The sequence below is a fragment of the Dreissena polymorpha genome, chromosome 4 (assembly GCF_020536995.1).
Source record: "Dreissena polymorpha isolate Duluth1 chromosome 4, UMN_Dpol_1.0, whole genome shotgun sequence".
NCBI lineage: Eukaryota > Metazoa > Mollusca > Bivalvia > Myida > Dreissenidae > Dreissena > Dreissena polymorpha.
The window spans coordinates 69,372,626-69,398,969 of record NC_068358.1 but is presented as its reverse complement, the minus strand read 5'-3'; the positions used below and the strand labels follow the sequence as shown (position 1 = coordinate 69,398,969).

Sequence of the window (26,344 nt, the reverse complement as noted above, 5' to 3'; positions counted from 1 at the left end):
CTTCATGTTATAAAAGGCCATGTGAGCAACGAGCTCCAAGCCAATACGTGACGGAAAATAAGCGAGTCTCAAATAGTGGAAACCGACAGCACTCGAATCAGACGCATACTTTTGATTTGTATATAAGGAACAGTTACTTAACAGTTACACATGGAGTTTGAATATGTTAATATTATTGAAAAGGATTAATTAAAAACAAGCACACTGATTAATGGGGAAAAAATCTGCAATATTTAAGGACAATGAACTATGTTGAAACTAAATATAGCACACTTTCAATAAACTGAAAACATTCAGTCTAGCAGTAGGGAATTAATTGTTTGATATATATTTAGACAGACGGACAAAAACTATCTTTCATTAAAAACTGCGTTGCCTACGTGAATATTTCTATTGTTAATACGTTAAATTGAAACCTTAAATTTTCGTGCAGATATAAAACTTAAGAGGAAGAACTTGCATTTGAAATTGCTTTAATATTTCGTTGAAAAATCCAATAACGTTGTATCTTGTATAAATTAATTTCAATATTAATCTGTATTTATCATAGTATAACACCGAACAAAACTTGAAGCCAAAATGTTCGCGGTTATGTGGATCCTTCTAGGGACGCTTTGGTGTGTCGAGTGTTTGCCGGTGAGCCCTAACAGGGAGTATGGTATCCTCATGGACGCCGGAAGTAGCAGCACCAAGGTTCGGATATACGGCTGGCATAATGCGCCGATGCAGGTTCCCGGCTTTGTGGAAGTTTACTCTGCCAGGTCCTCACCGGGGATCGACGCGTTGATGGCCGTACCCAGCGACATGTCTGACTACTTCTACAATATATTGGAGGACTTAAAGGAACAAATACCGTCTGATAGCTGGTCGGAGACGTCCATATACCTGATGGCAACGGCAGGTAAACCAAAATGAAATTCAAGTGCACAACATCAGTATAATAATTTCCATCAACAGCTCGTTCTTTATATTGTTCCGTCTTTTTCTTTCGAAATATGCAGGAAATCAATACATTTACTTTGAAAGAAAATAAAAGGTACTAAGACAGTTAGCTCTAAATCTGTTAAATCTCTTAAGTACAAATGTTAAGTATACTCTTTGATAAACTTTCGCATTTCGTAATAAATGCATTATACGTCTTATACATTAATGTTTCAACCAACTGCGAAATAACGCAATAGTGTGTTTTCGATATTATTTGTTCGTTATATTTGGATATAGTAGCACAAAATTAAATGTTTGAATTATGCCTTTTAATTCCAGATTAATATTTGTAAATATAACATTTTGGGGGTAAAGCAATAAATAGTTATTTGTATAGATCGGTTTTATTTTCGTTTAATTAATTCCTTTCATATATTTCCCATTGATATCAGGAGGGGGGCATAGGTATACGGGAGCTTACCGGATTCAGTGAGGTTAGTTGGAACTTACTTCCAATATGGCGTCGTTTCCGTGTTGTTGTTTTTTTGAAGACATAGCGGATTTTTTCACCCGGTAAACGACTTTATATTTATATTTTATTTGCACGAATACGCTCCGGTGTTTGCGCTTCCCTCGTTTTTTTGTTTCAAGATCATATACGTCGGGATAAACAGGTTATTGAAGGAAAACCGTCCACATATCTGTTGTCTTCTTACATGACGTTCGAGAAATTTGATGTGCAAATAGTATTTTCTCTTATAATACACAGTGTTGACGCACACGTACCGTAAAATATAACTAAAATCACGATTATTTCCTTTTCCCGAATACGTTTCATCTCTGATAGCTAATTTTTGCCCTAAAATGGTTTAATCACTTTTCGGAACGGACTTCCATTTAAGCACATTTTGGGACCTGGCTTCCAAATGACAAACAGCTCTTTCTTATGTTTAAGAGCTTGGCACGAAATACCTGCATATATGTAATACAGTTTATATGTGTACTTCAATATTATAGTTTTATGGCATTTTATGTGGAGCAATAAAAGTGTTGTCTTAATCACGTTACTTACTGTAGAATTATAATAATGCTATACGAAAAAACCTTCCGACCAACTAAATCAAGTCACCTATTTTCAAGATAATGGGTTGTGGTACGTCTCATGTACGAAATAATAGAATGTTTATAGCCCTTTTCAGTAATATTTTAATCAATTTAACGTATTTTATAACGTGTCGACCTTATTCTGATATGAATTTTTGTTTAACCATTCTATTACTATTCACATGATGCAGACTAGAGGTTGATAATAAGTGCATCTTTCGTTGCAGTATATGTTCGGATATATACAATTTAAAATTTTTAAATCAACGGAGGACTACGATACCATGCCTTATACATGTACCACATGAGTTTAAATGTATAATATTCCAGAAAGAATTCTTCAACAGAGCCGGACTATAAAAGCAAATAACATTGCGTAGTACTTCGACGTAGTCTTTTTTGTATGATTGCTGGGTTTTCGTGTAACTTTCGCTTTCTAGAGCGATACACATAATGCAATGCCTTCTTTTTAATCTTGTCAACCCAAGCGTCCGTAACTGGCGTCTTGATACCTGGAAATAGTCTGCATAGTATTATGTTTAGTTAGCATAGTATTGTTGAGCCCTGGTTCAGGCGCAAGTCTTATATCAGGTATGCGCATGTCTTATATCAGGTATAATTAGTATTAACAGGTGCTCAAATAGAATGTTCATAAGTATGGACTATTTGTAATGTAAAAGCGACTTTTAAATATGCAAAAACATATAACAACATAATAATACCTCTAAGGAACGTTTTCTGTCATGAATTGGATTCATTTCAGCACTTTAACAATTCATTAAACACAAAATGATGTTTAAGGACTTTAAAAGTCGGCTTGACAGAAGTTGCTTAGCAACGGGCACGGTAAAAATCAAGATGGCTGCCGTATATTTCTAAGAAACAAGTGTGAGAGTTTAAATCAAAAAGCAATGGATTTAAACAAGTCTAACTGTCAAAAATTGGCAGAAATGTGCACAATAGGACTAAAATTTGATAGCTGCTACTTATTACATATACATTCTTAAATAATGACATTAACTTTAAGAGACAAATGTCCATCTTCAAACCGGAAGTAGGAACATTTTGACAATAGCAATGGAGTAAAAATCGTGAGTATGAAGGAAAACTAATTCTAGCCTATACATGTGATATTAGTGGCTGGTCTGTAACATATAAAATTGTTCAGCACTATTAATTATATGGCCAGTCTAGGGAAAGCAATATGAATGAATGAACAATGAAAACAATTATGCTGTTGACAAGGCAATTCAGGTTACTAGTTTCAATGTAAATTTTGATTAACACTTAAATAATGTAATATGCACTGGGTTGTTACAGTATTCCGGTTAAGCATATTCAAACACACATATGTTCATTTGTGTTAAAATAAAAGGGTACGAATTCAATTCCGTTCTATATTACGCACACCAAATGTTTGCGTTAAGTATGTGAGTAAACATATTATAATAAAAATTAATAATATAACAATTAAGAAGAAAAAAAAACAAACTCTTGATCCCCAAAGAGAACATTTCTCCAAAACATTCGCACCAGTGCGGAATTCATTCGCGACAGCTAGTTCATGTAAAACATTTCAACATAAAAAGAGCTGTTTGCTATTTGGAAGTCAGGTTTCAAAAAATGTGCTTTAAATGAAGTTAGGTCCAAAACGAGTGGTAAAACCTTTTTTTGGCAATTAATTAGTTTTAAGTATTGAAACGGCGTCGGTAAAATGAGATAAGAGTGATTTTAGTTATATTTTACGTGTGTCAATATTGTGTATTATACGAAAATTATATGTGTTCATCCGAATTCTCGAACGAAGACAAAAGATTTGGCGACGATGTTCCGTCAATACCTTTTTATCCCCACGTCTACTATCTCGAAACAAAGAAAACGAGGGATGCGGAAACACTGTAAACACGAAAATGACGCCCTAATAACCTCACTTAAACCCGGTATTCGCATACACCCCCCCCCCCCCCTGGAAATAGGAATTGTAGAGTCTGCTCAAAAAGTAGGGCCAGCCGCGTTCGTAGAAACATACAACTTAACTAAGGCCTGAATTCGTCGAGTTAATAATGTGTCATATTATTTAGATATGTATAACGATATTGTTTACAGCAAGAAGCATTACACTCAGGATGAAGTTACATTTATATTATTATTCAAAAGTTACATTCTATAAATTTCCCAAGTATAACACAGTGTCGATCGATGTAAAATGATTGGGAAAATACATGGGAAATATTATAAATCTCAACATTCATTCGTGAAAATAATCATATATTTTAGCTAGTTACATATCATAACTTAAAACATCCATTTAAATAATCAATTTTAAAGAAGGCTGTGACTTCTAAAATATGATATTTTATGAGGAAAATATTATTTGCTAACTAATTCCACGATACATATACTGCAAAGAGGCACATGCTAACCTTTGACGTTTGACGTTCATGACCGGAAAAGTCCTTTGTTACTTAGTCTTGACTGTTGAAAAAGCAATTTTATATAATAACATTGTTGTATTTCTAACTGTAGCGTAACTAGGTCAATACTATATTAAATATTAATATTATACGCATTGGGCAATTATAAACAGCAGAAATTCATGTCATGAATGGATCACGAAATTGGGAAAAACTCCTAATATAAGCAATATCTTACATACAAAGAGCCCAGCTAATTAATGAATTAACGAATACATGCTTCAGGATGTTCCAATCTATATTAATACACTGTTCGTAAGTAGAGGGTAGTAAGAAATTCACGTACACTGCCGAACATTACGGTCTCACAATTTGTTATTGTCAAAGGGCCCCAGGCCATAACATTTAACTTATAGTTAAATTTTTTTACAAATTGTGGAAAACTTTGTATTGAAATATTAAATCAATAGAAATAAATTGTTATGAACATTGAAAAGGACTTGTGTATGTTTATTATTGAGTTTTTAAGACTATGTCAAACAGCTAAATATTTTTAAAATGAGCGCATTAATTTACTACTACTACTACTCCTACTACTACTACTACTACTACTACTACTACTACTATGACTACGACTACTACTAACTACTACTACTACTTACTATACTAACTAATACTACTACTACTCTTCTACTATTACTACTGCTAACTACTACACTACTATACTACTACTACTACTACTACTAATACTAATAAAAACCTACTCTAATACTACTGCTACTACTACTACTACTAACTACTAACTACTACTACTACTACTACTACTACTACTACTACTACTACTACTCTACTACTACTACTACTACTACTACTACTACTACTACTACTACTACTACTACTACTACTACTTACTACTACTACTACTACTACTACTACTACTACTACTACTACTACTACTACTACTACTACTATACTACTACTACTACTACTACTACTACTACTACTACTACTACTACTACTACTACTACTACTACTACTACTACTACTACTACTACTACTACTACTACTACTACTACTACTACTACTACTACTACTACTACTACTACTACTACTATTACTACTACTACTACTACTACTACTACTACTACTACTACTACTACTACTACTACTACTACTTACTACTACTACTACTACTACTACTACTACTACTACTACTACTACTACTACTACTACTACTACTACTACTACTACTTACTACTACTACTACTACTACTACTACTACTACTACTACTACTACTACTACTACTACTACTACTACTACTACTACTACTTACTACTCTACTACTACTACTACTACTACTCTACTACTACTACTACTACTACTACTACTACTACTACTACTACTACTACTACTACTACTACTACTACTACTACTACTACTACTACTACTTCTACTACTTCTACTACTACTACTTCTACTACTACTTCTACTATTACTTCTACTACTCTACTACTACTACTACTACTACTACTACTACTACTACTACTACTACTACTACTACTACTACTACTACTACTACTACTACTACTACTACTACTACTACTACTACTACTACTACTATTACTACTACTACTACTACTACTACAACTACTACTACTACTACTACTACTATTACTACTACTACTACTACTTTGATAGTACTGATACTGCTTCTGTATCTTCTACTCCTATCACTATATATTGCTTTTGTATGACCTAAATGATAAGACTTACTGAATCAAGCGTGGGTGACTTAATACCAAATGCCAGTTTCCAGTTCATTACAGAAAGAACTTTCTAATGCTTTGCGATAATACAGTTTCCTTGACATTTACACACATAAATTGATGAAAATCTCCAGTTTTCCTTTTCTTAATAGAGTAGGAATTTTCCAAGAGGTCCGTGTTATCGTAATTGAGGCATGGAATTTAATGAACCCCGATGCCTTCTTGATAAGGTTTCCTTAATTGTTGTCAATTTGGAATCCACTTTAAGTGTTTCATGACCGGTTAAGCACAATCAATGGTTATACACGATCCTAAGTGGAAGTAGTGTGTATTGAAACTAGATTTTAGTTAACCCATCAAATACACTTGCAGGACTGCGCTTATTGGACGAGGAAGTTACGTCAACGATCATGCGGACGATACATGCGTTGCTAGGCAACCCAGAGCTGAACCCGTTCCGGTACCAGCCTGAAAACGCTCACATCCTGTCTGGGGAGGAGGAAGCGCTGTTTGCGTGGCTCACAGTCAACTACCTCAACGGGTACTTCTCAGCAGACGATACGTGAGTTACATTGTTTGACACCTTAAGCTACAAGTTTTTGCTCCTGGTATTGGCCTTTACACGGCGCGTGTTGGGATTAAATTGTATTTTTTTTAAAACACACAACATTTGTTTAAATTCGTATCTCAACCGAATTGTAAAATAGTATTGCATATTTATGCTGAAGAACAATCTTTCTCTTCGGTAGTTCATAGACAAACAATTACTTTGCGGATCATTGCATAGAAATGTGTTTTTTCCTACTTAAGTTCTTCGCCAGAATCATTTGGACTGATAGAACTCGGGGGAGGATCAGCTCAGATCGCGTTCATACCAGACGACCCGATTTACGCGGGAAAAATGCCCGTGAACATTGCTGGGCAGGAGTACGGTGTCTACTGTCATAGTCACTTGTCGCTTGGAGCGGGCATCATGGGACTGCGCGTTGTCGACTTCCTGATACGGGAGAATCCAAATGCCAACGTAATCAATAATCCCTGTATGCTTAAAGGTACAACAATTCTCTATTCATTTTTTGTTATGACATCTATATCAACAACGATATGTCCTGAAGCCATGGATAGTTTACACTTCTGCACACCTGCATTTTATGGTTTGCAAGTATTTTCAATTCATTTCAGATTACCAACATAATGGAAAACGCATCTGTTTGAACATGTTTTATCGTAAGATACATAATATTAAAACGCAGAGATTGAATATCATTTTCATGTGTTTGACATAAAAGAAAAGGCCTTTGGTTGTGAACTAGGTATAATGTCCACTTCATTACCCTGTCCTTGATGTGTCGCTCGAGTTACACGCAATGTGGAAATTGCTCATAGCGAAGATATATTCGCAACGTTGCTTTTATCAATTATTACGTCTAAGGGATATAAACTTATATCATATTGTTTTGCAGGCTATTGTCTTGTTAGCATTACATTATATATCTTTGTTGGCATTCAGCCATTTCAAGCAGTGCCGGTATTCATAATTCGCCTTAGGTACATCTGAACTTGAATTATACTTAAAGGAAGATTAAATCTTATAAAATTGTCTGTGAACATAACAATGCTGTCTGCTTTGAACATATTGAAATATAAGATAATTGTTTTAGCAATATTTGCTTAATATAGACTGGTTGATGTTAAAATGTCTAGCCGGAGACTTAAAATTTTATTTTCAATGAAGGAGTTTCCTTTAGATTTCAAATAGGACTATGTGTTAAGCATATCTCAGAAATGTGAGCGTTTCGTAAAGTATGTGGTTATATTCAAAGAATTCAATCTTCTTGTAATATAACACATCAACTTTGGTAATTTCAACTGATTTTAACGTAAAAGCAACTGAAACTCGTATTTAAGTTTGCTTTACAAAGTTGATATTTTCACATGTAATAATTTAATACGATTTGTTGAATGCAATACAAGGTCTTCTGTACCGACAAAGACATTAGTTACTAGACCGGAGTGATGTTATGTTATTTTCTTGCATTATACAATAATTAACTTGCGATCATTCAGCCATGAATTATAGAAATCATTTTACTCCAGGCGACGCGACCAATCACGCAAAAGGTCATGTGACCATCGGAATAGTGGGTGATGGGAACGCCTCCCTTTGTGAATCTGTGTTACGTCACTTTCTGTCACCAGCAGACGACGAGATGTGTTCACCAAAACCGTGCTCCATTGGACAGGTGCGTTCGTATTGTATATAAAGAAGCTCTTACTATTTGCTTCTGCAGCGAGACGCGTGTTTTGTTTTTCAAAATATATACGCGTCTGCTATTTTATTTATCGTAAATATTCAGTAAAAGCGAATACATTTTTTTTCATATGAAATAATATGGCAATTTAATGGTAATATTCTTAAGTAGAACATTGTTGGTATATAATACTTTTCGGAAAAGATTTAAAACAAACAACGCAAACCCCTATTTCGTACAATGTGAGGAGGAAGTAGGTTTTTGAAAATACGCTTTCGCTTGAACAATTGTGTACTTCGAAAGTAACGATTGTGAGCCAACGCCTCTGATGCTCTTCTTAAAATGACAGTGACAGTAAAGGATCAAGATCGAACGCAACGAATACAATACACATAAACATTAATTGTACACAAACTTTGTCAAGTCAAGTACATCATTTCAACCAAATACAAGTTTGAAAAAAAGAAAATCGTCAACAAAATACACCATTTATTAATACTAACATTCAAGTGAAAACCCCAATTCTAACATTTACAAACAAGCTTGTCGTATGTGTTTCTTGTAGGTGTACCAGCCATCTATAAGGGACAACAAGTTGTTCTCGTTTGGTCTCATCTATTTGTTGGCCAAAGATTTCAACGCCATCAATGAAGACGGAAGACTGAACCTTGTCCACTTCCAGGAGAAGGCACGGGACTATTGTGGACAGGTAAACTTAATCGGTCGGCCTAGGTATTCTAATAATACTTTTAACTGCAGTATTGACCCGATATAAAATGTCTAACTGATGCAGATGTACGGAAATGTGAAATTACTGGTTATATTCTTGATTTTTTTGTCATTTAATTTCTTTCATTTCATCAAAGTATTCGTCATATTTACTGAATGACAATTTAGTGTTGACATTATAAGACAAACATTTTTAGCGCACCTTTTTTTGCACAGGTATGATTTTTTTGGACTTCGTTTGTTCATCGTGCGACGTCATTCGTTACTCGTGCGTCAACATTTCATTCAAACGACATCTCTTCATATACCGTTGTGCTGTTTTTGACGAAACCTCATATAAATGCTGCAGGAATGAGCTTCATTCAGTGTTTTCAGATCATGTAGTTCAAAAACGTAAAAAATCGTCGTATATGTGACAAATAGTCCCCGAGCTTTCATATTTCTTAAAAAGCATAGCATAAAAGTCCAATGCTATGTTTCATAAAATCATGCCGCTGGAGTAAAAACTGGACACGCCCCAATGGTAACATTATTAATATAGACTTAAATTGTAAATATCTTTTAAAACAATTGTGTTCATTATACTATAAGGGTCGATAGTTTAATCATTGCACAACATCGTCTGAGGATCCACAACAAAGTTTTTTTTAAATCCTTTCCCCGGGCCAATAATGGTACCACCGCAAAGGTCATATACATTTTTATACTTAAATAGCAAAGGCCAAGTCCGAAAGAATGGAGATTTGGTATATGATATCAGATCATTGTCATAAACAAAATTTAAATCAATCTTTTGAGTTAAAAAAGGACAAAGACGTCGTTGGTTCTTTAGACTAGACAATTACACATAAATAAAAAAAAAATTTGAAAATTATTTTTTCTCAGGCACAAAAAGTCCAGAGTTGAAATATTTGACATGTCACATCGCAAAGTATTCCACTTAAATACATTTCTTCAAACTTGAAATCACAATGTTTGCCCAGAATGTTGACGTTTATTATGTGACATCAGATTACGGTCATCTACAAAGTTTGTACAAATCATGCTCTTGGATTGAAACTTAGACACGCCACAAGGGTCACATTCTTCGTGTATAATGTATCTTCAAAAGTAGTCGCGTTCCGCCATGCCTGGATCTACAATTTGTATGATTTATATAGATTTAATTGGCACAAAAACTTTTTTCTGATACTAGGAGGGAAGCAGGGTCGTCATTTTAAAACGATTATTGCCATAAAAAAGTAAAGTTATTTTGAATTTGTCTGAAACTTCAAAGCATGCCCTTTTGTTAATATTATATTTTATTATATGCCTTCCTATAAAGTTATCAAGATAACGTTGGTATTTACCTGATACGGATTTGAAAATCCCAGGGCATAAACATGTAAACACAAAAAAGGATGTTCCGAAATCGCTTTTCTACTTTCTGTTGAGCCGTTTTGTATCTGGGGCATAATCGATTTCACGCGCCGTCAATATAGATTTCTTTGTGATAAGCTATCAAATTGGCTGTCGCCGATGTTACGCTTAATTTTTGTTGTTGTGGATAAGTTGACGAATTCTTTAAAAATGATTTTCAATAGAATCTCGTTATGAGAAAACTGGGCATAATGTATGTGCGTAAAGTGTCGTCCCTGATTAATAAGTGACGATCCTTTCCGCCTTACCTGAATTTTCGTGTAAAAGGGACTTCCTTTAAACGAAAAATACCATAAAAGCGGAAAGTGTCGTCCCTTATTAGACTGTGCGAACTGCACAGGCTAATCTGGGACGACACTTTACGCACATGCATTAAACCCAGTTTTCTCAGAACGCGTCTAAATATATCTTTAGTCCTTGACTAGTTAATCGCACAAAACGTTTGTAAATGGTATAAAAAACGCTTTTCACTATGTTAGCTTCTTATATATTCTGGTAGAATAGGTGACGTCATTTTGCACTAATTTTTATATAAAAATATAATTTGGAAACATTCAATGCACTTTCTAACAGTATGCTTAAGCATTGAGTGATAACGCTTAAAATGTACGTAATTCATAGGTTACAACACGGCTGTGGCATAGACCAAACTTCGGGTACAACAGGATTGTATATTGGCATCTACAACTTACAAAATATCTGTCTAAAAAAATTACTACGATGAGCGATCTAGGACCCGTTTGACCATTTGATTAGATAATGTCTTCATTATGTACAAACGAATAGATATGGCAACAGTATTGGTTTCCAAAAAATATGTTTGCTTCTTGAAAAACGTATCATAGTGTCAAAATTAATGTCGTATTGGTATTCAACCATCTACATCTAGTCTCGGTAACGTTTGAAACACCATTACCCACCCCCCCCCCCCCCCCCCCTCCTTGCTCTATAGTGACCAGCCGGGCAGTCAGCAATTAACGGAAGTCAATGACTGAGGTCCACATCTTATTTGTGGCTCTCTGGCAGATTTCTGTAATAGTGCCTTTGGGTCCGAAGTGGGGTTTACTTTTTCTTGATGTACCGAATATTTTACCATGAGAGGTACATATATTATGTATATTGTAGTGCTTAATTCTCATGGTCTAGATAGCTATTTGCGGGAGTTATGATATATAGGATATTTGTTTGTTTCGTAGGATTATCGATTTTTTTCACGAGTGATCAGAGACATTTAAATCTATTGTCATGCTTTTTCCGACGTTTATTTTCATGTTAAAGAGTTAAACTGGAGATTAACGCTTGGATAATTACGTCATGACGTTAAAAAACGATGTGATTTACAGTAAAACAGTGCAAATAGTCGATAATTCAATGTCATTTTTAAATGTTCGAAACATGTATTATCGTTGTCGATTTACTGATATTTCCCTATATACCACCGAGAAGCATTAAATAATTTTCATTAGTATCATTATTCGTTACTGAAATCCGTACTCAGGTGTCGAAACGTTTTAAATCGAACGTTTTAATGTTATTATGCTAACATGAAATTTGGAATTTCGTATCCCCTTTTAAGGAATGTAGTTGCGAAGATCGTGGCGCCACCTTATTTTAAAGATTATAATCTTTCAATTTTATAAAAGATATATTTCTATGGGACTTTCAACAAATAAGAAAATTTTCATCTTAGTGTGATACACCTCTATAGCGGTATGGATTCCTGATATTGACGTGCCGCTCTGTTCTGAATCTTCGTCGCCAATTATTCAGCCATTTCTTGATTGGTTTTGTAAGTTGCACAAGTTTTTGATATTGAGTTAATGTAGTTTTGTGTTCTGGAATTTGGCAACAGGAATGCTAATATATCAAAACGACCGAATCATATGCTAAAGTAAATTATTGACGATATTCATTGGAATTATCAATAACAACCACTTGTGGATACGAGATCATGATACTGCATATTAGATTTAAGAGTTTGATGGAAACCAGATCTGTCTCCGATATTTTTGCAAAGCTATTTCCCGATCGTTTCCTGTATCAGAATGTCATGTAGACAAGACATGATTAAGCACATGTGGTGAACATTTCAATGGTGAATACTCTAACCTAATCAAAAGCATGCATGCTCTAACCCTTTCACACTAAGAAGCAAAGGGAAAATGGCTATGTTCAAACAGAAAAAAAAGAACAGCCACCAAGCAACTCGCAGTATGTTCAGGTTTTATGCTGTTTGCTGCTCATCAGTATCTAAGGATTGAAAATGAAGCCTTAAAAATTTGAATCTAGTAAGAAAGGTATTTAATTAAATTTAACTTTATAACGGACTACACATGTATCAAACTTTGTATCAACCGTTATTACTCTAAATTTTCGGACACTTAAAAATAGTTTGTTAATTCGTGTCCAAGAATTAAGATACGGAAAATTTTGAAAAAAATGCAAGTGTCTGAAAATTTAGAGACAAAAATTAAATGTCCGCAAATTGTAATCATATTGAAATAAAAGAAATACATCAGTGTACAAAAGTGTTTCTACTTTGAAATAAATACAACTTTACACCTTTGCTAACTCTTGTCTGAAATGATACAGAACAAAAAAAGTAAAAAACATTTAAACATACCGCGTCCTTAATAGGTAGATATACTTTAAAATGCGGTTGGATGAAGCGATTGTTTTCTACACTTAAAACGCTTTCTCCCTTATAAACGCGCCCACATGCTTACGATAAAAAGCATCCGTGATAATTATATCCCTCCAACTAATAATAGTAAGAGAACTTCTTAATTTATTTTATTTATTTTTTTTTTTTTTTTGGGGGGGGGGAGGGGGGGGGGGCATGTGTTGGCTCATTCATATTCATTAAAACAAAATTTTGCCTGCCAGTTTGCCCACTTTAAATATAATATAGAGACAACGGAATAGATACCGTAAGTTCTAAAGATGGCAAGTCATGTCAACACTGTAAACATAACAATAAAGACATTTTGATATAAATAATTAAAATTTTATAACGTATAAAAATGTTCATAAACGCCACATCCTGTTTTGAGTGTCACAATGTTTAAATTACATGCACGATATTTACTGCTTTGTATGTATCATGCAGTTGTATGCATGTTCCCGTTCTTTTAAATTATTTGATGAAATATTATGTTGTTTTATTAGCGAGTAGAACACTAAAAGCAGAAAACATTTATGTTGCTGATTTTCATAATCGATCGCTCCTCCGATTATATTAATGTTAATAACATGTTATTATTGGCTAATACATATGATTAATTGTAGATATTGGATGCAGAGCAGACAGAATCGGAACATTTAGATAATACAAAAAGTTTAATGCTTTGCTCAGTTAATATATTATTCACTAACACGAAAATTCCAGTTATTCCTTCGGGTCTTCTTGAGGGAAACATTCTCAGCCTTTCACGGGATAACCGTGTGTTAAATAGTTCGCACGCCCGTTGGTGCAAGCCTGCCATCTGTGCTGGGAAAATTGCCATAACGATTACTATAGGTCATCGTTGATGTATGTAATAAGGCGCTTTCGGAATTAAACCGCAGTCTAGATCTACTTGTTTATGACATGAACATTTCGGATCATTGAACGCTGCATATTACTGGCTTTATCATGTTCGTTCTTTCCGTACCAGTGCAATTATTTAATAGACAATTAATCTACATTACAGAAAGAGACGGAAAGTTATATCCTGTATTGTAACATAACCATGTCTGTTGTTATAGTGTGATAGCAGACAAATCAGTAATTGCACGCACTTAAATTTGTAGAGTTGTTTATTCTTGTGTATCGATTTGATGAAATGACAAAGGTTGTAAAAGCACAACGAGTTCGTGTCTAGATAGTTAAATAGCGTTGCTGTTCTTCTTTTTAGCTGGTCGCTTGAGAACAACTAAGGTTAATAGTGGCGTTCAGAAAATGGATCTGCAAGAGTACTACCGTTCTAAACTACTGTTCGCGGAAGAGTATACTTTACATAACTGTTTTGCATATGACAAAATTCCACTGTGTGCTTTGTTATATAATCGCGTAACACAGCGCTCCTAAAAGATCACTTGAGCTGGTCAGCCAATAGACGTGTTCGCGAAGACGCAGCGGAACCTTAATATCAGCCGATTCCTTATGAGATCAATGGAACCGTAATTTCATAATGTAGTGCAAAACACATATTAAGAGAAATATATTGTATTTGTATATGTATATAAAGTCCAATTCATTAATGTTTTATAAAGATAATTGTAATTGATAGATCTTTGCTCAATTGTCCGGGGAAGACATAATGGATTATTGATAAACGTTGATAACACAGTTTAGTTTCAAGATGAGAAAAAACATTACCGAAATAGTATAAGTATAATAGGAACGGAGGTTCACGGTGCATGGTTGGAAGTTTGTTTTTTCTTATATGCTGATGATGTTCGCTATTGTCTATCGAAAATGGTCGCCAAGATGGCCGATCTAAAACCTATGAAATACATTGATTTCGCAAATGACACAAACAACATATATGTTCCATGTTTTAGTAAGCTTTTTACTTTAAGCAAGAGCATATTATTCTTATTAAATAAATAAGGTTTATTGTGAAATATTATAAAAGTTATGAAAAAATGACTATATCAAAGCAAAATAGTATTTAATAGTGAATATGATCATTTATTATGATTTATAAGACAAGAAAAGTGGGTGGGGTAAATGACAAATATAAAGGAAAAATGCCTAATGTGCATATTTATATATTTTCAGATATACTAGAATTTTGTTATGTTTATGTATTTAGATTTTTTTTACTTTTGGGTGTATGCAAATTGTTTTTGAATATTAAATACACTTTTCTCAAATAATAATAGTAAAAAATAAAGATAAAAAATCATTTATCAACAAAGGACATAACATCTCCTTCATTGAGCTCTGGAATAAACAGGGGCTCACGCCGCGTGGTTCTATGGTTTTATTATAAGATTTTGATAATAATCTACTTTGTCTTGGGTAAATGAGTATGTTTGTTCCCACGAAACCTTTTGGCCACATGGTGTCTGAATCCAAGATGGCCTCAAACATGGCTGCCCATAAACTTATAAAATACTGTGTTTGTTGCATACTCTTGAATTGTTTAATGTGGATGAGTTGTATTTATTTTAAATATTGTTGATGATAATTAAAAGTTATACAAAACTCACAATTTGATTGATTGATTGATTGATTTGATTTGGTAAAAATATTAACATTACATAGTTACTACATAATGCAGACATTATAAAATATATTATCACATCAATATACATAGCAAACCATGGAATGCACACACAATACCACGAATAACAGAAAAAAGAGAAAAATGATTTTCACTTATTTCCATTGTGGTCCTTGATATTGGTGGCAGTAACCATAAAACAGTCATGTATTAGATATTTAATAATGTATATGTTTCAAATATGTACTGTTTAAAATATAATACTGATTAAGATTGAACAAATTTAATCACATGTTCATTATTATCACAGAAGTTGCTTAAGAAAGTTACACACTGCATATGTAGTTAATAAACACACTTTGTAGCATACTATATTTTTAAGAATAATTATGAGATCCTTGCACCTTAATGATCATAAGACTTAAAAATGTATCACAGTATTTTAACAGAACATAAAATTCATACTAAAAATTATACTACAAAAAGCTATAAAGACTCTAAAAACTGTTTCTTGATAGCACCCTTGAAATTGTTAGGTTTAGTTACAGCCCTGATGTTTTGAGGAAGATTGTTCCATAAACAGATACCATTATATGTAAATGATTTAGAACCAAAACTTCCTACTCTTGGTTTGGAAAAACGACCAGAGTTTTCAAATGTAAAATTTTCAGCAAAATGATCAGATTCTGGCTGAGCTACCATATTAGACCTAGTACAACGATTATGTACGCCAGACACTGGCTTAAAATTCTCACCCATATACTCTGGTGCAAGGCCATTTTTAACCTTATGTACATGACAAAGTATGATCTGTTCTACTCGTTTTAAAACAGGCAGCCAACCTAAATGTGAAAACTGTTCTTGACCAACATGTGATCTGTTATCCATATTCAGAACAAACCTAATCGTCTTGTATTGTGTAGTTTGAAGCCTATTTTTAAGTGACTGAATAAGACCAGGGTACCAAAAAGAGCAGGCATAGTCAAAGTGGCACTGTATAAGGGACATGACAAGGAGTTTTCTAGTGTGCAATGTTAAGAACTTACTATTTCTGTATAGGAACTTTAACCTTGAGTTTGCCTTTGTAATAATTGACCTAGCAATGGTTTTACCAGACAGGAACTGATCCAATATAACACCTAGGTACTTAACAGAACTTGATGGAGTAATTGACACATCATTGCAAGAGGCATTTAACTGAGGATTTGACCTTAATTTTGGCTTTGAGCAAAACAATATAGATTCTGTTTTACCAAGATGTAGGGAAAACTTATTGTCCACTAACCACTTACTTATAAGTTCGAGATCGCTAGAAAGAATGAATTCAATTTCTGAAATGTGTGTACCAGCTACCAGGATGCCAGTATCATCAGCATAAAGTAAAATTTTATTTCTTACCACAGCGGCCATATCATTCACATAAATTAAAAATAAAAGGGGACCTAAAATGGAGCCCTGAGGAACACCACATGAGATGGAGGCCTCGGAGGACATAGTACCCGATACGTCAACAACCTGATGGCGATCGGAGAGATAGGAGGTGAACCACTGCGTCACTATGGAGACCAATAGCCTCAAGTTTCATAATTAAAATACTATGATTGACGGTATCGAAGGCCTTCTGTAGGTCTAACAATATCATACCAACCAGCTTACCTTCATCCATCTTAAAACGGATATAATCAGATAAATGGGTAAGGCAGGTGTCTGTAGAGTAGCCACGCTTAAATCCTGATTGATAGCTATACAGAAGCTTTTTGTCATTCAAATAACCTTCAACTTGGTCATAAATTACTCTTTCAATGATCTTTGAGATGATACTTAAGACCGAAACCGGTCTGTAGTTTTCAACCTCAGTCTTAACACTTTTCTTATAGAGGGGAATAACTCTCGCTGACTTGAGGTCATCAGGAACAGAACCCTGTATGATTGACAAGTTAACAATATGAGCAAGGGGACAAGATATGAAAGAAGCACTATCCCTAACAAATCTAGCAGGAATGCCATCCAAACCTGAGGCCTTATTAGCACTTAATTTATGTGTATGCTTTAAAATTGTATTTTCAGACACAATGGAAAAGGAAAAACTGTTTGGCACAACACCTTTAGTAGCGTAGTAATTACTTACAAAATTTTTGCCATATTTATTAAAACTGTTTGGAAGTTTCTCAACAAGTATAGAAGCAACTGTTGTATAAAATGAGTTAAATTTCTCAGCTACTGTAAATTTGTCAAAGGAAATTTGCCCATCAATCTGAAGCCCTATGCTACTTGATGAAGAGTTCTCTTTTTAAGTGGGAAGACCTAACTTCTTAAGTGTGTCCCATAGAGATTTAGAATTGTTTTTGTACTGTTCCAGTTTATCTGAAAAATAATGTTTCTTGGCCTTACAGATATGTGACTGAGCTTTATTTCTCAACTCCTTAAAAGTATTAAATTTTCTTCCATTCTATTTATCTTATATACATGAAAAGCTTTGTCTCTTGCCTGGATACTATTAAAAATATCAGGAGTAATCCAAGGCTGAGTGCGTTGTTTAAATCTAACTTCTTTTACAGGTGCAATGCCATCAAGAACAGATAAAAATGTACTTTTAAAATTATCCCAAGCTACAGAGACATTGTCACATAGTAAGACACTACTCCAGTCTGTAGATAAAAGACATTGTTCAAAGTTTTCTTTTCTGTAGTTTTTCAATGATCTGGTGTGTACATTGTAATGTTTACCAATTGACATATTTAATTTCTTGCGTGTACAATAAACAATACAATGGTCACTAATTGATGAATCAATGACTCCACTATGAGAAATTAAATCATTATCTGATACAAGAACTTAGTCTATGCATGTTGATGAAGTATTTCAAATACTAGTAGGTTCTTGAATAAGTTGTGTCAAATTAAACATATTTGTAAAAGATAATAGTTTGTCAACAAGAGAACATTTGATTAAAACATTAACGTTAAAATCTCTCAATATGACAGTTTCATTTTCAACATGAACACAATTCTGAACTCAAAGATTCCAGCACTTCACTTTACTCGGCCAATGAAGAAAGCGTTCTCTTGTATTATCTTGAACACCGGCACATATGTGACATGAGCTTTTTTGCTATTAATTACCTTATTAGCATGCGTCAATTTATCGTTCTAACACCTTTTAAAGTCGTGGGATCAAGACATCTTGCTCGAGAAAGTGAGTGAGAAAATTGCCGGAACAAACTAGGTAACTCTGGTACCGACATTACAAGTCGTGAAGAAGAAATAAATTACTCGTTGTAGTGATATAACAATTCGTTTTAAAGAAGCAAGTAGGTCGTGCTGACGATATAGCTAGACAATCGGAACACTAGTAATTTGTTGAACGTATGTATATAACGACCCATACAAGGAAAACCTTAATGACTCTGTATGATATGAATATGATAGGCTCGTGCATTTAAATGCTTTTCAAACTGATTGGTCGATACCACAAGTTAGCTATTTCAATAATTAGTGTAAGATACTTTTAGTATAACATTCCCACGACTAATAAAGTTGTTCCCGTGAGTCCGCTATATCGTTACCATTACTTAAGTACTCGATCCCGAGACTTGCCAGCTTCTTCAACAATTTCCAGGGCACTATCATTATGTAAAAACATTATTCATCCAATAGCATGTCTTCTATCTTCAAATTATTAATTTCACTATTATTTCACATGGTTTTCCCTTCTGATATTTAGTACGCCGTAGCTGTTTTGTTCTTAAGGACAGACATAACGACAAACATAGAATCTTTTATTCTAGTAATTCAACAGAACTGTTGAACATAACACGGTCATAATTGTTAATACCGGTATTCCAATACTTGGCAAGTTTGAAAGATACGGCATTTCCCGTTGTTGAGTATTAAGCATGTAGTGTTCTTATAAGCACATTTTGATTGTTAACATTTTGGAACAGTTTGGTACGAAAGTGATCGATTACAAGTTGCAATATTGTTTACAATTACAACGTAACTTAATACACCAAAAGAGAGATTCTTTTGGATAATCTTGTTAAACTTTCTATAAAAAAATTGGCTATACACGCAGATGGCATCTTCAACAAAATAAGCTTTACCCGCAAAGGACTTTCTGTTGCAATAGTGGACGCAACACGCCGCTAACCCGAGGCAGCGCTGAGAAATAAAATTGTCTCTATATACGATACAAAACTAGTCGAAATATCAATCAACAATAGATTGATCAACCTATTTATAACATCTAGTGTCTTCATCCAACAAATGTCGAGGAAATTTTTTAATGTCAAAAATGAAAAAAAAATCATGGATATTATCGGTAACCATAGTTTTCGTTATTAGTAAAAATGAGGTTCGAGGACAAAATGTCAATGTTTATCGTTGCAACCACGTGATGTGCATATTGTATACATATATTTTGAGCATTAGAAAGCTAGTATTACAGTCTGGAAACGGTAATACCAACTCGTGATGAGTCTTAAAGCTCTCTTCTACCATTTATGTAAACTGAATTTTTGCTTCGTCATTATTCCGGATAAGAAAAAAAAACGTATTCTAGAAGTCCTACAAACATAATCATAATAATTGTTGTTTTTGTTGTGTCACGGTGGATTTAAATATTAGCATTGTCTAATCATTTAAACACGATTCCTCTTCTAATCGGTATACAATCCAGACCGAAGTTTTCACATTAATTTATCGTGTAAGTTCTTCGTTAACCGCGTAATTCATTTTTGGTCATTTTCAAGTCGAAAGAATGTGATATCGCAAAGTGTTGTTTTACCGATCTTTTACTATTCATAATTGAGTACGCGGTTCAATAATTGATTTTAGATGCAATAATACCATAAAATACTCAAATTTTATCAAATGTTATTGAAACTTTGGTAATCATGTAAGTTAAAAGTAATTAAGTTCTTGTCTCAAATGGTATTTGCCTAAACAAAACGAAGTTTTCGCAGTTACTGTTTTCATCAATGGTTGTCCAGAATATTCTTACATACTTAAAGTCTGCCTTTATATTGGATATCATATCCAGAATTTTCTTTTAAAAAAGTGCCATGAAGCCGCCTTTTCAATACACAAACATTCGCGTCAAAATAGACTGAAACATTGTCGAACAACAAAAGACGCTTTCAGTATGATCAAGCCACTGTTTCTGTTAGATTGAATAACATAGTTGATTAATACTTTGGCAATTTCAGAGTCTCAGTTATGTCGTTGATACACTTCGCGTGTCGCCCAAGTTCGCGTCCCGGAACTGCCAGGACGGTCTCTACATCCCGCTATTGATGGCCGCTCTGGGGTTTAATCCTGTTACCCAGAACGTATATGTGGCTGACAGTATCAAACAGTCGTCTATCGGTGGGTTGTTAGATATGTCTTAAAATATGAGTGCATGTATAATTATTATAAAGCAGTTACCAAGCTAAATAAGAAAAAAAGACTTAATACTTCTTATAGCTGAAAAACAACACAATAACATCCCAACAGCAATCGCACCCTCACTAAAATAAAACAACAACCTAGCACCATGAAACCAAATATCATGTAATAGCAAAACCATATCAGTAAACATGCAACCAAAACATCACAACAGCATCGCTGTCACTACTTTTTTAATAGCTTCTGTTGCATCCGCTTCTTTGCTGCTACTGCTGCTTCTGCATAAACATTGCTATCGCTACGGGTATATATGCTCTTATAAGTCATTCTCATGTAGCTACTTGTAAAGCTGCAATCACTAAGGTTATGATTAATCACGCTCACAAACGAACGAATAATTTTGCGAATCGAAAATAAATCACAACGCTTTCCTTACTGAAATGAACTGACAGAAAACAACCATAAATGAGATTTCATTAATGAATGTCTAAGTCATTAAATAATCTCCTAAATGTAATTAAATTATCTCATTCCAAGGGGCTTTAATGTCATGTCCTTTCATCAGAGATGTTCTCAATTGCACGAACTTTTGCCAGAAGGTTAATGTGTTGACTCAAATAGCAGATTCTATGGATTTGAAGACGAGTAAACAATTACAACCTTCAATAATAGCTTTAAGACGAATTAACAACCTCGTTTGAAATTTCAACCCAATCGTTGAGATTTTATATATGTCAATGTTGACGATGAAATTGTTATTCTTCCGAGTAAGCGACTTAAATAGCCATGCACCTCAATGTTATTTCTTAGTGTAGCATCACATTTGAGGAAAAACTTCTTTCGGAAAAATAGTGAAAACGATTGAACTAAACAGGCTGATTGCCATATCTACTTATATAATCGAATCACGTATATTTTCAGCGTGGAGTCTCGGGGCGATGCTCTACGAGGAGGAGCGGAACCGCTACACAGAACTTGTGCAGGGAAATGGTGAAGAATAGTATACCAATAGAAGAATAACGGGCTCGATTAAGAAACAACATGGTGATTGTAAAATTTGGCAACAAAAACGAATTGATGTTTAACTAGTCAGAGCAAATAAACATTCATTCTTAAACTGTTAATTACAAAATAAAATCGGAATTTAAATAGAAAATGCTTGTCTTGCAATTACGTATGGCTATCTCAAAGATTTTGGCTAAAAGCTGTGCCCAATCTCTTAATTCGGGCGTAGTAATTGTATACATGTGTGTTTTATGTGGTGAAACGTAACGTTTTGTGCTTTTAAAGCGGGTATTAAAACAATGCAAATTAGTAATGAGGTTTATTAAATATATCCATAACAACACGCTCGCTCTTCCATCGTAGTAAGGGTGCTACTTGCGCATGCTTTAATAGTCAACCAGCAGTATCAAAACTTCCAATAAAATATCAAATACATTGTGATCAACTCTGTATGTCATAGAGACCACTTAATAAAATCTCACATATATTTTTCCGCATCGCGCCTACGTTTTTATTCCCTTTTTCACCACTAGTTATAGGCTTATCGACATCAATGACGGAACCTTTCTAAATGCCCATTCAAGAAGCTGAAGATCAGAATTTCTAAGGCTGCGCACAATTAAAACAATCAATCACCCACTTCATCATAATTCATTAGAGACAACTTTGCCTTTTTTATCCGTAATTTCGTACAGTTTTATAAGGCTGAATAAAAGAGATTAATTACCTTCTCAGACCATCAATTTAGTCAATGAGAACATGATTTTTTTCGATTTTATTCAATAAAATACTAAAAAAAATACATTCAAACATTGTGTGCAAACAAATTCATATTTACGTGATAATTCATTCATATGCTGGGAAAATCCATATTATTATCTACATTATCTACGCCTTATACACATTAATACTTTTGGAACAAAAATGATATTTGTTTCAGCATCCAAAATTTCAATGTAGTCATCTAGCCAATAGTTGTACAGTTCAGCGTTGATAGTAATTCGGCACCTTTGTTTAAGTGTGGAGTCCAATTACTGTAAACGAAATCTTCAAAATATCAGCATACGGATCTTGACTCTTCTACAGAGGAATTACTGTTTGACAGTCGAGTGCGAAGCGTTCGTACATGCGCTCTTCTTGTGTGTAACATGTTTTGAAAACCCAAATTAATCCTATGCGTGTAAACGCTATCAGCCTAAAATACAATATCGAATTAATTCCAATATTTATACGTATTCGTGTACAGTTGTTCTCACTTGTTGAATAACCATGTAAAAATTATTGTATCTGTACGATACGAATAGAGAGGTGACTGTCATGTAAATCTGAAAAGTTACACGTGTTTCTTAGTTTAACTTTAAAGTCCACGTGGTAAAACGTGTGCAGCTGAGTAATCATTTAACGACTTGTAAATAACAGGTAGCACTACGTCTTAATTTCAATCTCTTTAAAGCGGAAGGACTGCACCTGGTCCCAAAGCCCAATTACCAGACAGGCGTCCGTTTCTCTGTACGACATCGTGTGCGGTCCGAACAGCTTTTCTGTGTTCCTTAGCAAGGTCTTGTCTTTGAGGCCCTTGTCTGTAATCACCTGGATCATGTCCTTGTCGCCGAGGTTGGCGAACACGTGATCCTCCTCATCGACAATGATCTTGAAGGACCAGGGGTTCTGGTACTCCGAGATGTTTGTCGTCTTAGAGTAGCCGAATGGAGACACGCTATAGTCGTATATGATCTCACCGTTCTTTTTCGACATGCAAGTCACCGTGCGCTTCAGATCGCCGTCCGCGATGAATAACTTCTCTCCGTCGGCGCTGACTGCTAAATAAGACGGTAGATCGAATATATAGGACGCTTCTTCCGCTTTTGCTCCCAGTACATTTTTTGCGTGACCTCTTTTATCCAGTATATGTATTTTACCGTTTCCGGGGTTATCGTGACATGAGACTATAATGTCAGTGGCTGTGACGGCGATGCCCCAGCACATCCGATCGGTCTGAATCGAGCGCCCCTTCAACAGCCCGGCATCCACATCCGCTTGGAGAAAAACGAGTTTCTTTGCAAACGGAAGTGTTGTTACAATCCATTTTGTGTTCACCTCTGCGACATCCCATGGTGCACCGTCAAGTTTAATAGAATGCTTGCAGATAAATAACCTATCCAACAGTTTAACCTTGTAATTGTGTTTGTCACACACCACCAAACTGCCATCCTGGAGGAAGGTGGACCCGGTCACTTCACAATCGTGTTTTTCGTCGTCGCCGGGCATGCGCACGGAATGTACAAGAGTCTCTACTACGCGCATGTTCTCCTTGCGAAGTTCTTTCAACTTGAGGTGATATGTCTTTGGTACAATCAACGTTTGAATATTTCCCAAGCAAATCATCTTCTGCATGCATTCTGCAAGTTCCTTAGCCGGTACCAGTTTGATTTCAACCGTCCTTGCGTCACGCTTGACGTCCTTTAGGACTCGTCTATATTCATTTACCTTCTTATTTGCTTTCGTGTAGGTCGCAAACGCTGCTACTGGATCTTCCGTCTTCACCACGCCTGAAACGGTTTCAAGAGACCCTTCGAGTATTTCTACTGACTTTTCACATATCAGTTCGTGTTCTTTGTTAATCTTAGTCTCCTCTGCATGGATTTCGTTGAGTTCTTCGTGCAATTCTTTCTCTAAATTATCTAAATACGTATTAAAATCGGCCCTTAGTTCCCATATTCTCTTCTGGCAAGTATCCTTCTGTTTATCCAAGTCTTCCTTATCAAGCTTGCGCAGCTCCAAAACATTTTTAAAGTCATCAATTGTTTTTTCTAACTTTTTAGTGACATGGTCAAACTTGTCTTTTCCCGTCTCGGTGCTCTGGAAGAAGGCGAGCGACACCACGCCCATGCAGATTTTATGTTTCAACTCCTTGCACTCCGCGCAGATGACGTCATTATGATCCTTACAGTAGTATTCCACTGGGTTGTTGCGGTGGAACTCACACGACTTCATGTGAGCCTGGACCGGTTTTGGCATGAGAATCCCGTGTACGATCTTGTGTGACCGCGTCGCCTGGAACTTCTTGTGGAACTTCTCACACTTCTCGCACAGGTACTCACGGCACGTCCGACAGAAGCCCTGTGCCGTGGACTCAGTGTTCTCAAACTTGCACGGATCGCACGTGCGCGATACAAAATCAAGTTCTGTCTCAGACGTTTCATTTTTCTTACGATGCGTCATAGCGAAATAATTGCTAGTAAATTTTAGTATGTAATGTATTCGTCCATTTATCGACACATGTGTATAACATAACTGTTTATAAAAAGCATTTTACCAAAAATCTGAAAAAGTATATTGGTGTGCTTTTCATTGCTATATGTTCATTTTTAAATAGTTCCGTGTTCCATGATGGCTGTTTTCCAAGCTAAACGTTTGTATTAATTAAATTAACTGCTGTTTCTTAATACTTTTTACATTGCTGTCACATTCAGTATTCCCCCGTGCACAATTGTTGAGTCGTGTGCCTATTTGAAAAAACTATACAGCACATAAAAACCATGAGGCATGAGCTAAGTATTAATGTCTTCGGTGTTTTCGTTTAATAACTATCATAATGTTAAATAAGCTGGTTCTTATCTTTACAAACTTGATCGCTTAAGTTTTGCAAAGAACAATAGTAAATCGAATGTGAAAACAAAAGACAATAATGGATCGTAACGGGAGTTAAGACAATCGATTCGATGAGTATTTGACTTCTGTAAAAGTTATAGCAGACTTATGTATATTTATCTAAACTCAGAGCGACTTGTTTATGGACCAATTATGAATATTACATAAGTTTAAACAGTGTTGTTTTCGCAAAACTGTAATTTAGTTATTTAAAAAAAAAATGTAGAATCAATTTATATATCGCCGTCGCTGAAAGCATTTATATTATTGGGATTATATTGGCATCAGTTCATTTATTCCACCTAGATATAATTGGGTTATACAGACGCGTAATTTATTAGACAAGTTACATACAAATAAATGGATGCTATTCAATCGTAAATAATTCGTCAATAAATAATATTACTTGTAAATGAATATTATACCTGTGTTTACATTCTCATTTGAATACTGTGTATCAAAATATCAAAATATATCGA

At 34.8% G+C, this 26,344-nt stretch overlaps 2 protein-coding genes across 2 annotated transcripts; one reads left to right on the top strand and one right to left on the bottom strand.

The window, feature by feature from the left end:
• Positions 1–22,382, top strand: LOC127876366 (ectonucleoside triphosphate diphosphohydrolase 3-like). The gene is made up of 7 exons (XM_052421544.1): positions 1–901; positions 6,582–6,771; positions 7,020–7,261; positions 8,307–8,452; positions 9,027–9,170; positions 21,029–21,188; positions 22,131–22,382. The coding sequence occupies exons 1-7, from the start codon at positions 580–582 to the stop codon at positions 22,208–22,210; spliced, it is 1,284 nt and encodes a 427-aa protein (XP_052277504.1). The 5' UTR covers positions 1–579; the 3' UTR covers positions 22,211–22,382.
• A 1,257-nt stretch (positions 22,383–23,639) lies between these two features.
• Positions 23,640–25,436, bottom strand: LOC127878492 (uncharacterized). The gene has a single exon (XM_052425020.1). The coding sequence runs from the start codon at positions 25,434–25,436 to the stop codon at positions 23,640–23,642; it is 1,797 nt and encodes a 598-aa protein (XP_052280980.1).
• Positions 25,437–26,344: the final 908 nt, after the last annotated feature.